The 18,201-nt window shown below is 31.0% G+C and overlaps 1 protein-coding gene across 3 annotated transcripts in view; it reads right to left on the reverse strand.

Annotated features, from left to right (window-relative positions):
* The window catches only part of CSMD3 (CUB and Sushi multiple domains 3), a gene marked incomplete at both ends in the record, with an annotated part of 911,147 nt that overhangs the window by 542,428 nt on the left and 350,518 nt on the right, over nucleotides 1-18,201 (reverse strand). For 2 of the 3 annotated variants that reach the window (XM_079795926.1, XM_079795925.1), the window contains 2 exons: nucleotides 4,221-4,308; nucleotides 11,523-11,600. In XM_079795926.1, the coding sequence (XP_079652052.1) occupies nucleotides 4,221-4,308; nucleotides 11,523-11,600 (166 nt within the window). The remainder of the gene's footprint in view (nucleotides 1-4,220; nucleotides 4,309-11,522; nucleotides 11,601-18,201) is intronic. The other variant, XM_079795927.1, reaches the window with a different exon arrangement.

Below are 18,201 nucleotides of genomic sequence, written 5' to 3' on the forward strand. Positions count from 1 at the left end.
ACAGGAAAATCAGGAAGAAAAAGGTACAGACAAGTATCCTATCATTTATTGATCTCTACTTTATCCTGGGTGCTTTACTAGGCAATTTTTTGACTGCTAGATCATCTAGTACTCCACTATAGCAAAACAATTTGGTGTTACTATTTCAATTTGTACTGAAAATGAAACAAATTTGGGGAGAATAATTAGCTTCTCCAAGTCAAAAAAGAATGACAGGATTTGAAATTAGGTCTATCTGATTCCAGACTCCATGCTCTTTCACTTGCAATAATATATACTTGTTTTAGAGGAAGACTTGTTCAATCTTTTTTTAAAAAAATTAAAAATAAAGATCTAAATCAGTGAGTCAAGGGACACTAAATGGTTGCGGATATTCACTTCCTTCCCTGGCCTGTATGTTTGCTAAATTGCAGACATGCACAGGCCTGATACCAGAAAGAACTGGAGTATTACATGGGTAAGGGCACCAGGAAGGCTTGCTTGAGTTCCTTTGTAGCTGTAGGGTAGAGCCTGGCACTTCAATCCAACAACCAGTCTCACCTCTATTTGTGGGGATGGAGAGTTAAGGGACACTATTCTGTTCTCATCATTCCAAAATATTTAATAGTAATTCAACATTCCTTTAACCCTTTTATTTTTAGTTTTATTTGGGGGAGGTATTAACTTTTTTAAACTTATTTTTTAATTACAGCCTGCATTTACTACTATTTTCTACTAGTTTCAGGTTAACAGCATAGTGGCTAGACAATCCTGAATTTTACAAAGTGTTCCCTGATATTTCCAGCACCCACCTGGCACCATACATAGTTAATACAATATTATTGACTATATTCACTGTGCTGTGCTTTACCTTCCTGTGACTATTTTGTGACTATCAATTTGTACTTACTAATCCCTTCACCTTTTTCATCCAGACCCCATAGAGCCCCTCCTCTCTGGCAGCCATCAGTCTCCTATTTATCTATGAATCTGTTTCAAAAGGACTTCCTACTCTTGCTCCACTCACTACTATTTTCTTGCCACTCATAAGCATGATTTGATTGCTCCTTGTATCCCATCAGATCATCAAATAGCATCGATTTTTGGGACTATGTCATAGATTCTCCTGTCTTTCTACATAGTCTAATTAATGTCATCTACTCATGTTGCTTTAATACTCCTTACAATATCTAATGCTGATGGCTCCCTATAATCAATCTCTGAATATCAATTATGTTCAACTACAAACTTAATATTGCCACTTGAAAATACTTAAATCACTTGAAGTTTACAATATCAAAAACGAACTCTTGATTTTTCTCCTCAAACCTCTGGACTTCCATTTTAACAATGTTAAGCTGAAAAAAAAAAGGTATCTCCATTATTTTTTGTTTTCCTTGCTTTCTACATCGAATTATCATTGAATACTGAGAATTTTAACTTCAAAATTTATCTTAAATCTGTTTAGTTTACTGTCATCACCACTGGAGTCCAAGTCTCCACCTTCATATACCCAGACTACTTCAGAAGCCTTTTAACTAAAACTTCTCTTTCCTTGAATCCATCTATCTAAAATATAAAGCATGATCAACTGAAAATATAAGTTGCACTAGGCCACCCTCTTACAACTCTTTACAGCTTCCCATAACAGGTAGGTGACCTAAATGACTGAAGTAGCCTAGGGGTGACCATGGTGAAGCAGCAAAAGCTTTCTCAGCCCAAAGAGAGCAGCTATTCACCGGTCCTACCAGATGTTAACATGAACATACATTTGTTTCAGTTGCCAAGTCTAACAAGAAGTGCAAAAACTGTGTGTGTGTGTGTATGTGTGTATGTGTGTGTGTGTGTCAGAGAGAGAGAGAGAGAGTGAGTGAGAGAGAATGAGTAAGGGAGAGAGAGAGAGAGAGAGAGAGAGAGAGAGAGAGAGAGAGAGAGAGAGAAATGGTTGATTTTTAAATATTAGCTCCCACATTATAAAAATGCTGTGTTTAAAAAAATATATTTAATTCTTATTAGGCTGAATGGCTGCCAATTAGCTTCCTTTGCAAAAGAGATCTGGTTTCCCTCTTATCTCCTCAACTTCATTCTATGCTTTTCTCCCAAGAACATTCACTAATTTAGACTCTCTGATCTTTACTTTCCTGGAACAGCTAATCAAGCTGTTCCTCACTCTGAGGCTCTCCCTTCTTTGTCTGGTGAAGACCAGGAAAAGGATTGGGGGCTAGGTGTGAGTGGGCAAAGGTGGGGAAAATGAAGGACATATGTAATAGTGTCAACAATTTTTAAAAAGTCCATCAAAGAATGAATATATACACAAAATATGGGGGGGAATTATTCCAGTAAATATGAGAGTGGGACCTTCTTAAATTGGGTGGGCTCCCACCATGACATTTTTCTTCTCTCTCTCATAGAACACAGTTTTAATTTTTTTTTTTACTTTAAAGCACTTATAAATTTGTGATTACATCTACACGTGTTCGTTTTATTTTTTATTATTTTCTGCCTTTAAATTATAAGAACTATGGAAGGCATGTATTATGTCTGTTTTTATCAGTTTCTAGTACAAGGCCAGGCACATAATGGACACATAATAACTATATATAGATAAAGAATATATAATTTTTCTGAATTCCCCTTCCTATCTATACCAGATTCTAGTAATCCTTTAGAACCAGTTCAATGTTAGCATTTTGTGACCCTTATCTCCTAGTCTCCAAAACACCATACCTTGTCTCCAAAACACCATACCTTCCTCTCTGAAATTAATATACATATTAATTTCAGAGAGGAAGGGAGAGGGAGATGTAGAAACATCAATGATGAGAGAGAACCATAGATTGGCTGCCTCTCACATGCCTAACACTGGGGATCGAGCCCGCAACCCAGGCATGTACCCTGACTGGGAATCAAACCATGACCTCCTGGTTCATACATAGGTCAACGCTCAACTACTGAGCCATGCCGGCCAGGCACATTCTTAAATCATAATGACCATATTATAATGTAGTCCTGTGTGGGATTTTTGATGCCTGACATCTACCATGGTGCTTGAAACATAATTGAAAGATGATCTTAAGACTTGAAATCCACAACACTTAATGGTATTTAACTCACTGTATTGCTTTTATAATAAGTTGATTTCCAATAAAACATATATTTTTGCAAATAGTGGGGCTAAGTAAATATTAACATTAATAAAAGTCAGTTTATAGCATACCATAATAACAGCTACCATTGAGTACTTGTTTTGTTTCAAGCTCTATGATTACTACCACACATAACTTATCTCATGTAATCTTCCCCTCAAGGATATGAGGACATAAACTCTTATAGAAGACAAGATAGTTTATGGCAAAGATGGGATTTGAATGAAGTTTGCCTTTAAAATATAATGTAATATAGAGACTAACAGGTCAGGTTTTAGATCCAGGAAGTAATGAGTTCAAATTTCAGTTCCATCAAGTTATTAGCTGGGTAAACAGATCATCAATTTTCTCATTTGTAAAGAGGGGCTAAAATAATAAATACACGATGGGAATTTATAATAAATAAAGAATTCATGTAAATGCTTACCATTTTGTAGTCTATAAACTATCAATTTTATTTATCAAAGCTGAGAATCTAATTTATTTTTAATAGTATTTTATCGATTTTTAAACATTTTTATTTGTAAAATGCTATAACCAGAGGACTACTGAAAATTCAAGATTTAAAAAATGTTATTTATTAGTAATGTAAAATAATGGCTACCATAAGTATAACATACACTCTCCAAGTTGTTAGTAACTTAATTTAAAATTAACAAAATTAATACTAGTTTAAGATGGAGATAAAACATATTCAAGTTATGTTTACTTCCTAAAAAATACATATAAAATGTTTGCAGGAATGTTTCACAGGCAGTAGTACCTCATTTGAAACTCACCATCACAAGTGGTAGATTTGACTTACATGTTGCATAGAAGGAAATTCGGACAAACAAAAGTGAGTGACTTACCCAGTATCAAACAACTAATAAGCGGTAGAACTCAAATTCAAACTCATGTCTTTCAAACCCAAATCCCATGATTTTCCCTTAGTACATGATGAGAAATTAATCATTTCAACTCCAAAAAAGCTCTTTAATGTTTTTTTTCATTTGATACTTTAAAATAATGAAATAGTTTTAATAGTAACACATCAATTACATTTTAATTAAAATAAATTTGAATAAAATAATGAAATAAACAATTAAATATTACCTAAAATCTGATCCAACTCTCTTCCCATTTTCTGGTTCACCTGGATCTGGACATAAATTGGAAGCTGTTTTAATACCGCCCTCATTTACTGTAACAACAGAAAAGAGGAAAAAGAGAATCAAAACCTATATAATTAGAAAAGGATATTAATTTTTAAAATTACATAAAATACATTCCTGCATTTTGCCATTACAGTTTAAATATCCAAAGTTAAAATATAATTCTATCATCTAGTAATGAATACAAAACCAATTTTTCTATTTGTATACCTAAAATAATTAAGTTTGATGGTCATATTCTAAATGACATACTATTATGATAGTAATACATCTACAGTTAACAATTTATTTTTAATTACCATTAAATTGTGAAATCTCTGGATATGCATTCCCAGGGCATCAATACCAGAGTTTCCATTAATTATTGGCAGTAAAAAAGTCATAACCAATTATAACAGTGTAATTTGGATACCTATTATTTCTAAAGGTACAATAAAAAAAATAAGACACTATGAAAAAAGTTTAAGGTTATTAGCACTTTTTATGTGGTCTATAACAAAGCAATTTAGTCTACAAATTTAGGCTACAAATGCCAAAATAAAATTATGGTGCAAATTACCAAGCAAAGCCTAGAATCTATCTATAATAATAAAAGTGTAATATGTTAATTAGACCGGACATCCTTCCGGACGACCTTCCGGATGAAGCCGGGGCTGTGAGGGCCAAGGGAAGCCACAGAGGCTGCAAGGACCAAGCCCTCTGCATGAATTTTGTGCATCATGCCTCTAGTTATAACATAATGCTGAAAAGCAAAATAGTGACGTATCCTCTAGCAATTTTCATGACTATGTTTTACTTAGACATTGTACACATTTTCAGTAGTTTCTTCAGAACATCCAGTTAATGAAATATTAATTAATATGTTCAGTGAATGTGATCACATTGGATAAATTCCTAAGACAGATATTTTAATGAAAATATTATTAAACAAGATAGTTCTAAAATATCTGACTGATATCATTTCATGAATTCAATTGTATAATAAACTGGAGAATAACTTCTATTTTGCTCATCAATTTATCTGCTTTGACTTGGGTGGTAAACACACAATGCAATATAAAGATGAAGTATTATAGAATTGTACACTTGAAACCTTTATAATTTTATTAGCCAATGTCAATCCAATAAATTTAATTAATTTTTGTAAAAAGAAAAGAATAGTATCTTTCAGTAGAGATTTCAGAAAAGAAAAAAAAATATAAACCTTGTAAATGGTTCTCATCTTACACAATGGATTAAAATCACTGTGGAGTTTTCTTTAAAGAATAAAGATGGCTACTTCTACCTCTAAATACTCTAATGTATTTACTCTATGGCAGGATCCTGGCATCAGTTTTGTTTGTTTTTACTTTGTAATAACCCTCCAAGTGATTCTAATGTAAAGTCAATATTGAGCACAACTGGATCCCTGCATCATCTAGTTCAGACTAGTCAATGTGCTTACATTGATTTATCAGATAGCAAGATAATTGTCAGATGATGTCCTAACAGTCGTGGCTCTAATAAAGCTGACATATTTTCAATTAGATATTAAATTTTACTTTTGTATCCTTTATTCTATAAAAAATCACTTTCCTAAATAGCCATAGCCAAACAATACTCTTACTGCTGACTATATTATATATTCATTGGCCCATGCAAAGCATGTGATATTTATGTTTCCTTGGTCTGTTGACTTGCTATTTAATTCTATTTTACCTGTCTTTGGTTTTTTGTTTGTTTACTTTTTGTTTTTTGTTGTTGTTTCTTTTTGGGGGGGCTATTCTGTTACTTTTGTTGATATCACATATAGTGAACAAATTCAAAGGCACTGACCAATAGTTATCTATAGTTTATATTTTCCTCACAGCTTGAAAAATTACCTCTTTGCTCATGACTTTCAATGTATGGTTTTGCCATCTTTTCCAAGTTCCTTTCTTGTTCCTTCAATCACATACTAAACCAGTGGTCAGCAAACCATGGCTCGCGAGCCACATGCAGCTCTTTGGCCCCTTGAGTGCGGCTCTTCCACAAAATACCACATGTGGGCACGCACGTACAGTGCAATTGAAACTTCGTGGCCCATGCTCAGAAGTCGGTTTTCGGCCTGGGCGAGTCTATTTTGAAGAAGTGGTTCTAATGCCGAGCCACACTCAAGGGGCCAAAGAGCCACATGTGGCTCGCTCGCGAGCTGCGGTTTGCCGACCACTGTACTAAACCAACAAAATTCTTATTGTCACCTCACGTGCATGCTCTAATCCAACCTGACCAATATGCTTTTGTGATTCCATTATTACTCAGCTCCAATGCATTTATTTGAGGACTAAACTTTCTCAAACACAGTTTTTATAACTGTTCAATTCTATTATTCTGGATTTCTAGTGTATTAATTGTATTTTCCACTGGTCATCAAGACACGTCCATAATTCAAGTGCAACAGATTCTTTATCATTCTGCAATTTTACTTGTTATATCCAACAGATCAAAAATGTCTCATGGTGACAAAAGTGGTTAGCCTTGCTTATTCTTCTTTGTGCTTTCTCCATATCTCCATGTTTTCCCTTTCTTCCACTTTATTAAAATCCTACTTAATTTTCAAGACTCATCTCTTGTACTACTTTTTACAAAATACAACCTTTCATTTTTTCCAGATTATTCACATCCCTCTTTTTATATGACATGGAAAATGTATAGTTAATTTTGAAGTTATTTTATCATATTATAAAAGAGTAGTTTCACATGCTTTAGTCATAGGTACACAATAGTATATCCCTGATAAATATAATGGGAATACTTATAATTATTTTAATACAATTATTTTAATACTTAAAAGGACTTAAGGACTTAATAACGTACCAGTAAATATGTCCTAGTTGTATGATTAATGACTATATCCTTGTATATGATTTTCAATGAGTCAAGTATTTTCTATGGGAAGCGCTATCTTTTCTATCTTTAAATGGCTTTTATAATAATTACTATATATTTTATAAGAATAAGCATCTTCCTTTATTGCTAAATAATTTTTAACATGAGATAGAGAAGGAAAATAAGTGGTATGACTATACTTACCTACTTTATTATATTACAATATATAACATTAAATTACAATATATAAAATATTATATGTGTTAATAATCTAGAAGTACTTTATCAACACATTATTTGAAATAAAAATAATAAAACATTTTTTTTTCATTTTTTGTCATTATTGCCTCAAAAAGTAAGCCTAGGTTGTATAATTTTTTATGATAGGTAAAACACCTACATAGCACTAACTATGTATCAGGAACTATTCTACATCTATTTTACATGTATCAACTCGTTTACTCTTCACAACAATCTTAAGAGTGTCTACTAATATTATACACTTCCTTCAGGTAAGGAAACTGAGGCATAGAGAAGTTAGAAATGTTTCCAAAGTCATACTGTTAGTTAATGCTTAATCTTGGTTTAAACCTTAGCAGATTAATTCAAGAAATTTTATTCTTAACTCTTGAGTCCTATATATTGTCTAGGAATCGTACCAGGACAAAACAGTATCATTAATTAAAACTGAAAACACTTTCTAGACATTTTATCTTAAAAAGCAGAGAATAGATATTACTTTAACCATTTTCACTTAGTTAATCCCAGATCTTATGATTTTAATTGTCAATTATTTGTGTCTATTTGGGATTGTCCTTTAGACCACTGTTTTTGAACGTGTGCAATATGGAAAAGACTTCTCAATTTAAAATGCAAAGATAACAGGAAACCTTCTACATGATACATGTATTTAATGTTCATTGATTAAAAACATTTAAAATAAAAATAAAGAACAAAATGTATAATTGCTTAATTATCTGATATTTAGATATTTCATAATTGTCCATAGCTAGTGATGCCAAGACATTCAAATGAAGTTAGCATTCATTTAATCAGATGCTTCCACTACATAATGCTATTTAGGTAACTGAACAGATTGATCACTTTTAAAATATATATTTTTATTTATTTCAGAGAGAAAGGGAGAAGGAGAGATAGAAACATCAATGACGAGAGAGAATCATTGATCAGCTGCCTACTGCACACTCCCTACTGGGGGTTGAGCTTGCAACCCACGCATGTACCCTGCCTGAGAATTGAACCATGATCTCCTGGTTCATAGGTCAATGCTCAACCACTGAGCCACATTGGTGGGGCGGTTGATCACTTTTATTTCTTGCAGAATGGTAAGAACATAAGTATTGTTTAAAAGTTTAAATACATGAACAGGGTGCTGCCTCTTGAAAAGAGCATCACTATGAGGCATACCCTTTTGCTCTGATCTTTAAGGGTATTATTACTATTATCAATATTTCAACATGAGTTCTTTTCCCCAAACATCTGTGGCAAAAGAGAGGACAAAATTGACAGAATTTTAAAAATCAAATAAATTGTCATTTCTTATAACATTGAAGTGTCCTTATTATATGTATTTATAAATTGCTATATGAGACTATACTTTATTCATTTACTCTTTTACCTTCTAGCATGGTGCTGCAATGGAGAAGTAGCTCAAATAGAGTTGTGGAATGAATGAATGAAAGTATGGATTTGAAGAAGATGAAAAAAAATAAACAAAATGATGCATTATAGGAAGCTCACATTTTCTTTATTACACCTGAATATTCTAGAAGAATTTAGTAGAAAAATGGGCAAGATTTCTAGTTCACTAAATCCCACATTTTTAAGTATAAGAACTTGTACATATACTTTTCCTTTCTCAGCAAATGGACTCTTTTTGATGAAGAATAACAAAGGAGGAATATAGACTATTTAATTTCACTCACTAAAGTTAGAAGAATCGGAATTAGCCATCTAAACAACCAAATGCTCCCCAGGAGGACTACCTGCAGCTTCCCGAACCTCTTATTAATTTGTTTCTTGATAAACTTTTCAGGTGCTGTTGTGGAAAGGCATGCTTTGGCAGTACGCGTAGTTCATGTCCTGCACAACTGTGCTCATTTCTGGCAGTTCCACTAACAGAATTTATTGTTTTTACAATGACCACAAGCTCTCCTTTTTTTTTTTTTTTCATTTGAAAGTGAGTGTCAGATAAAAATGCCTCCTTTTAAAATTATTTGGTCCTGTGTTAAATAAATGAGCTCAAAGAAACGAAACCTCAAATGCTTATTTGATAACAAATATATAATAATGATAAAATTGAAATATAATCTTTCTTCTCTAAACAGCCATAGAGAATATATTTTTGAGATTAGTGATTAAATATTAGATAAAAAAATTATAGTAAAATAAAATGTAAAATAATGGCTTGTTATTTTGTGACTATAAAATTTGGCATAATTTGTTTTGATTGATGTGAGATTATTTATATTCAAAAATAAAAATAAATAAGTACAAGAGTATTTTTCTTTTCACATAAAATACAATAGAGAAGTACAAAATTTGTTATAAAATTATTAAATAAATTAACTTTTTTTTGTTTCATATTAACATTTTTTGGCCTATTAACGTTATTGAAAACTTTAAAGCAAATATTCTTTAAAGAATTTTTTTAATCTAGGTCACTCCCATACCCCCTAAATACTGTTATGTCTGTTTCCTTTCTTGATTATCCTCATAATCCATGTACAAAAACAATGAACAAAATATATATGCCCACTAAGACAATATACCAAGTATACAGAGTTACATACATCTTACTGTCTTAATAAATCTAATATATTTTAGTATAAATAGCTTGAATTTTCTAGCATATATAAAAGTATAAAGCAGGTAGCATATAAAATAGCAGTGTAGCCAAAATGAGGAAAAGGTGAATAGTCATGTCTTATAATTCCACCAATAATTCCAAAATAATTATATTGGCCAGACAAAATATTAGAAATGAAGGTAGTAAACCTAATATTTAACACTGTAAATATTTTTTTATTTCCCATCGACATGATGAAATTAAATATGTCAGAATAATTATATCTGACTTTTTCTGTTTATATTTTCTATTCTAGAAAAAATATCTTACTTTCCAGAATGTATCAAATAATTAATGAAAATACTATTGCACTATTTGTTTTCCTGAAACACTGACATATCAAACTTGAAAATATGATTGAAACCCAAATATATAACAAAAGTCATCATTATATAGCTAAACACTTTAAAATGAACTGTTTAGTGCTTTCCTAACAGATAATCCAATTTGATAAAGAATTTCCAACAACTAGCTACCATTTTTGGTTTAGTATTTTCAAATCTAACATAATATAAAAATCACATTTTAAAATTATGACACTTAAAAAATTTTTTATAGCATGCAGGTTCCAAATTTATTTCTAGATACTTGATGTAACTGCTCAATTTGTGTCACTGTCTGTTATATATAGAAAGCAAAAAACATGTAGGTACTTTTTGATAGAACTATAATCAATGAATATTTAAAGAAATAGTGTTAAACTAATTTTATCGGATGATTTGGAAATAAATAAAAAACAATCCTAAAATATACTCTTGTTAAAATAACACATTATTTACAGTAACTAATCTTATTTACTACCAACATGTTATTGGAGAAGTCAGATGCTATGTCATAAATGACTTCTTTCAAAATTTATAATATCTATCTGTATAAACAGCAAGGCAGGAATTTCTACAAACTGCTACTGAATTATATTATAATATATTACTTATAAGTATATATAGTATATATATTTCTCCTAAAATTTTTATGTTTATGTACAGTAATGTAAATAACTGCACTCATTCAGTGATTCCTAATAAGATTCATGGATGAATGTCAGAATTAATTCACAAAAGACTATTGAGTTAAAAGGTTTGGATATTTAAACTCAAAGTATATATTTTTTCCTTAAATGAAAATTTGTTATTAATGCCTTTCCTTAGAAAAGCAATTTTGTTGAAATTTAGATATGATGAAACAAAAATTCCTACAAGAAACCCCTGATTTGAGGAATTTCATTCCTTTTTTTTTTTTAAATCTCACATCCTGAAATTACAAAACTAGAGTATTATCAACATACTAAATTAAAAGAGTTTATTTACCTTTTGAAATAAGCTGAGCTTGGGAGTTTATCATATTAATCCATTAACTCAATACACATTTAAATACAATAAGATATTGAATAAAAATCATGCATGTTATATAGATATTAATGCAGTTAATTTGGTAAATATACAAACTTATAAAACACACACAAACAACACAGACATCACAAACTTCACTCTTGCACTAGAGAAAGTAACAAAAAAGGGGTACACTCACAGATAGAAAACTTGTTGCTGTTGTCTTTCCCTGGAAACAATTTAAATCCTCTAGATTTAAAATCTATGGCCTTTTTCACTAGTTAAGAAAACAAACAAAAACATGTATCAGGATATGCAATTTTAAAATGAAATTCAAGTTAACAAATTTTGTTAGCATGGATTTATGCAAGTAAAAAAAAAAAACTGCTTTCTTAAGCTTAATATAGGGTACCCAGAAGAAAATTTTAGAAAAGAAAAATTAGCAATATAATCACTAAGTAGTAAAATACCAAGCAGTAAAGAAGGATTTTTAAGTGTTCTGTGGGGAGACTCCTGCATACATGTGTAGGTATTTTTTAATACTATTCAAGGTTTTTATGAGAGCAAAATATTAATACTTTATCATAAACCACTTGAATTCTTCAAATTTTATGTATTAAACTGGAAAAATTAAAATACTGATACATAAAAGTGTGAAGAATTTAATGAACTTGGTCTTTAAAATAAACTAATGCATTTTTAGGTAATTTAGCCTAACTAAAATGTTAGGACACATTTATTAAATGGCATAACTGGAAAAATTAAAATATACTTTAATATTTCTGCCAATAACCATTTCCTTTCAAGTCATTACTTTTGACAATATGATTGCTATCAGTCCATCCTGTTTAAAATTTGTGGAACTGAATTACAGCTACTTGGAGTTAATCTTAAAATGTCTACTACTTCTTTTTCTAAAAACATTTTTTAAAGTATTTTGGATGAAAAAAAAAAGAATTGTTTCCTTTTAAGTAAAAATTATTGATTAAAGTTGCTATATCATTTTTAAAATTGATAAACCATAGTTCAGAAGACTATTGAAAAATTTAATGATAACAAGTAAAATAAAACCTATTTAATTGAAACCCCGCTAATTAAAATAGATATGCAATCTTATCTAACAAGATATTTAAATATAATTTTCTTTAAAAAAAAACAAAAAACAGCCTGAACAAGTATGCAAGATATAGTTAACTTTTCCTAAATTATAACTTAGAATTTTTTACATATTGCTCTTTATGAGGCTTATAGGTAGAAATAATGGGCAAAAACAACAGGCAATTAGGTTTTATTCATGCCATGAATTTGAGAAAAACAAAACTGATTTTGTTAGTTTAAAATGACCATTTCACTTAACTGCACTTTTTCATTGTACCCAATTATGGATATTTTATTGGTTTTTAAACAGTTTATGGTGATTTTTTTTTCTTGTTAATATTTTCAAAAGTAGAAAGGTAGAGACAGGATCTGATGGGCTACTGGAATATATAGATAACTATCTATCCATACTACTTTTTTTAAAAGAGGAAACTGATCACCGGGGCAGTATTTTAAAGAGACCTGATTCTTGCCCTGTCTGGTTTGGCTTAGTGGTCAGAGTGTTGGCCCAGGAACCAAAGGGTCACGGGTTTGATTCCTGGTAACGGACAAGTGGTGGCAGGTTCTATCCTCAGGTGTGGGAGGCAACCAATTGATGTTTCTCTCTTATATGGATGTCTCTCTCTCTCTCTCTCTCTCTCTCTCTCTCTCTCTCTCTCTCTCTCCCCCTCCCTCCCTCCTCCCTCCCTTCTACTCTCTCTAGAAATCAATGGGCGGAAAAATATCCTCAAGTGAGGATAAAAACAAAAGAGAGAAAGAGAGACCTGATTCTTAGCAAGTATTAGTTGTGTGGTTTTAGAAAAAAATCTGCCTTTTTACGTTGGTTTCTTTTTTATTTTTCTTTCTTTCTTTAGTTTTTGTTAATCTTCATCCAATAATATTTTTCCCATTGATTTTTTAGAGAGAGTAGGAGGGAGCGAAGAAGGGTGGAAAAAAGGGAGGGAGGGTGCGAGGGAGGGAGGGAGCGAGGGAGGGAGGGAGGGAGGGAGGGACAGAAGGGCGGACATCAATTGGTAGCCTCCTGCAAGCACCCCAACAGGCCAATCTCCAACCAGGCTGGATAAAACCAACCATATTCCTGCCCTTGACATACCATTTGGTGCATGGGACCCATCCATACTCTAACCACTGAAAGTCGCAGGCCAGAGCTTGGTTTCTTCTCTTAAAAATAAGAAGCTATGATCAGAGGACTGTTCAGTCTCTTTACAATGTTGAGATTATTTATGACCCTTTATTTATAGTGTAAAAATGACTACAACTCTCTCAAGTTGTGCTTTTTGTTGTAATTCTCTTTCACACACCCACCCTTATGGTAAGCTAAAGTTTAGTTCTACTGGAGTTTTCAACTGCTCTAAATTATGTGTCTGCCATTTGTGAATGTTCTAGCTGTCTTAAAATTCCTTTTAACAAAATTTGCATTTTGTATTTTGAAGCATAATTGTCGTTTCTGCCAATTCAAACATGTATTATAAGTAGGAATTCTACCTCTACTTTTTCTTCATTTTAAGATTTAATTTTAAGTATTACAAATGAATCTGAATATTTCATGGTAGTTCCAACACAAATCTGTGATTCTTTAATAAACAAATAAAAATTTAAAAAAGATTGTAAGCCCACAGAAGAAAATTGAAGAAAAGTCCATATGGTTAAAGAGCTCAGTTGGATAATGCTGTTACTAGGAATAAGAGATGCTGAACACTACAAAAGCTGTGTGTGTGTGTGTGTGTGTGTGTGTGTGTGTGTGTAGAAAGGGTACATTTCTGTGATGTGCTTACATCTAAACTTGAATATTTGGTTGGGTGAGGTTAGGGCCAACACCTAGCTAAGAAGGTGTCACCTCAGACCAAAAAGTTTGAAATAACTTCCTGGTTCTAAAGGGACTTAACTTTATAGGTTTCCTTTATAAAGCATTTGTCAATTTAAATTGAAAAGAAAAATCAATATTTTTGAAAGTTAATATTATAAATATTGTAATACAAATGCAGAAGATGGAAGGCCAAGAGAGTATCTACTGTAAGAGATGATAAGGAGTAAATTGAAAATGACGCAAAGTTTAAATTCACAAAGATTTTAAATGTTAAATGATATATCCATACTTAGGATGCTTTTATAATTTCAATAGAAAGAACACAATGTGCATCTCTTTTTGAATATATAAAAAGGATGAATATTTCAATTACCAATTGCAAGACCCTGCTCTAAGTCATTTATCAATGAAATGTTAAATCTGAAGTACATGCTATAAAAATGTAAATTTTATTATGTATTACACAGTATATACATTAAATATGGACATGATCAAGCAATTAGGGCATCTATAAATCATATTAAACATAAAATTAAAATGACATTTTTAATAGTTGTATATCAGTAATAAGCATCTAAAAGTTATTTTATCATAAAGATAAAGTATGTTGTGGTCTTTTATGTTTCAATTTCTTCCAGTGTACTGTGTTTACATTTTTAAAAATTAAATATATTGAGGAGACATAGGTTAATAAGATCACATAAATTTTAAGTGTACATTTTTATGATATGTGACCTGTATATTGCATTGTGTGCCCATCACCCAAAGTCAAATCATCTTCTGCCACCGTATATTTGGGAAAACTTCTGAAATGAAGGGATAGTATTGTACATGTGTGGCACTTGCATGACTGTACGACTGAATAAATAAATGCAATACTGTAAATCCAGGCTCACTTAACAAAGGCATTTTTGGGGAAAGAATTTCCTTTATTTCCTTTACTAACCATAAATTAGGAAGGGAGGAACTGATAAAGAATGTTCAAGGCGAAGCATTTTTATATTCAAAGCTACTTTTAAAACCATAGAAACTATATATGTTCTAACAATTATTTAATAAAATTCATTAAATGCAAGACATAGACATGCACAAGCCTCCACTTCCTTTGTTTTCTTCTTTGTTTCAAAAGCTAAGCACTTTTGTTTGTTGTATTCACTGCTTTTTAGGTTTGATATGATTTTTTTAGCATAATAGAAATATTTTATAATGTGGGGAAAGGTCTCACAGACCTTTATTTATTATGGCATTATTTAGTAAATGTTATCAGAACACAGAACATCCCCAACCCCTTTCATGTCCTTAGATGATATTCTAACACAAGAGAAAATGAATGCAATGCAATATTCATTTTATCTTAACCTTCCAAATTTATAGTATTTATTTTTACAATAACTTATCTTGCAAGTGGCAATAGCTGCATTACAAATGTGTGATCAAATCAGATCATAACTTTTCTGAAAAATAATTTTTTTAGAAAGTGGTTTGTATCTTGTCGTTTATTTTAACTTTTCAAATGGACAATAATGCCTTTCTCTCCCATTGCATTTGATATCATGAAAGCTGGATGAATAATCCCTACTTGTTATTTTGAATTAATTATTATTTTACCTTTATATTTATACTCAATGAACTATACTGATAAAATGATTTTTAGTTTTCATTTTAGTTATTAAAACTAATGTGTATTTGAATTTGAAAATATGGCACATGTCACTACTGACAGTAGATTTGTTTAAATGGATAACAAGAAATGTAATCTATCACTGACTCACTAACTAGTAATTCCAGCATAGGTCAGTGTAATGTTAAAACCCAGGGCGTTATTTGTGGCATTTCCGCCACTGGATTAAGAGTTGGAAGACCTGTGTCTAGCCTCATAATACACAGGGTACATTGTTTAATTTTTCTGTTTTATTTCTCTAAGAGATTCTTTCATTTACCACTAAGTATTCAGGTGTAGAATCTGAACCAAAGGAAGAAGAAAAGACAAATATAATCAGAATTCTCAACTCTATCTCGAAGATTAAAATGTATTTAGCAATTACAAAAGTATGTAACTGTGTTAGGAGGATAAGTTTTCATCATTTTTTAAAAAATTAATGGTGGATCCCTGCTATGGGCTTAAAAACATTACAATTTAACACTTTTTCTTATACCCTGTACTGGCAAAACAAAACAATTCTTTTGCTTTTGTTTTTCTTCTTGTTTATGTGGCTTATATTTATTAACATCAATTGCATTAGAAATTAAAAGCACATTTTAAGGTGTTATTTCTAAGTAAATTAATAAATAATAAACTCATTTCATGTTAAATTTTTATTTAAAATTTTTTATTCAAAATGAAAAAAACTATATGCCATCCCAACTTCTATCTGCCTCTACATACAATATGTTGCATTATATTAGACTAGGGTTTCTTCATATGCTTCAACCAAAACAGTTCTTTAGAACATATTTATCATGGAGGCCACCTGTTTGGTCACTCCTTCCATATTATCCACAGAAGAAAAAAGATAAAGAAACTATACGGACACAGAGTAAAAGCTAGCTAGTATTCTTGTGGTGATTGCTTTACCATCTTTCACATAAAGTTTACCACTCTCTACAAATTTCTGATAAAATGATATTTGCTTTATAATTCTTTCAACAAATACCTGCCATCATTTGATGAGAAAAGTAGTGGTACAACTAACGCTCAAAAGCACTAAAAGATTCAATTGTTCAAACTTACATGTTAGAGATATGCAAGATCCAAAATTTTCTCAAATTTAAAATGATGGAATTAGAACTAAATTTAGCAAGAAATGATGTATATTCAATTTTATAATTATTTAAAATGTAATGTAGTCTCCTTTTTTAAAAAAAATCACTAGAGAAAAGTAATATGGCTCATACATTCCCATATTTTCTTAAGTCCTAACTTCTATTTAAGCTAACATGCTAATTTTTGGCTAGCATTTATTCTCGCTATATAATGTATAAATATAAAATGTAAGTATAAAATTTATGTGATGCCTGATTTTTAGTTGAAAAAAAATCAATTATATATTCTAGCATTATGCTTAAATTCTACAGTAAATTCTAGGAATCAGTAAATAGCAAGAGTTCAGTAAATGTTATTTTCATTATGGCTATTCTCAGTTACAATTTTAAGACAAAGTTAGTTTCTGAGGCCTTTCCAATTGGTTGTGTAATATACACAACTTTTTTCAATTATTTTGTGTTGTCTTTTTCATTGTGTAGAAACTTCCCCTGGATTTCTAACTTTATTATATATTTTTTATTGATTTCAGAGAGGAAGTAAGAGGGAGAAAGATAGAAACATCAATGATAAGAGAGAAGCATTTGAGTGGCTTCCTCCTGCACACCCCATACTGAGGATGGAGTCCACAGCCCTGGCAAGTGCCCTGACCAGAAATGGTTCATAGGTTGATGCTCAACCACTAAGCTACCGTGGCCTGGCATAAATTTTATTTTGTATATAAAATTAGAAATCTCCCAAATCCATTGGTCAAAATAGTAAATTTTGTATGACTATAAAGAAACATCCTTGAATTATATTAGGTTTTGTGAACATATGCATATTCAGCATATTTTAAGGTATTCATGTAACAGTCCTATTTTCACTTTTATAAAAGAAGATTTTGAAGTTACCTGGTCTCAAAGTTTGTGTCTAGTCAAGCCCAGAGCCTAAATTTTTGGAATATTATTTTTCGACCACTTTAGACTAAAAAATAAGTGTAATTTTTTTTCTTGGAAAACTAAATGAAGTGGTGAGTTTTAAAAGAAGACATCACATTTTATAAAATCAAATGGTTAAATTTTACAAATGGAGATTGAATTGGTTTTGTTACTTTTTATTTAAAAGAAAGTGGATGGAATAAAAAACTGGTTGAAAATCACACAACTAATATTTAAATGAAGATTAAAATTTTTATATAGGCTCTTTTCCTCCCAGAAATGAAACAAATTC

This window comes from Cnephaeus nilssonii (assembly GCF_951640355.1).
Source record: "Cnephaeus nilssonii genome assembly, chromosome: 18".
Classification (NCBI taxonomy): Eukaryota; Metazoa; Chordata; class Mammalia; order Chiroptera; family Vespertilionidae; genus Cnephaeus; species Cnephaeus nilssonii.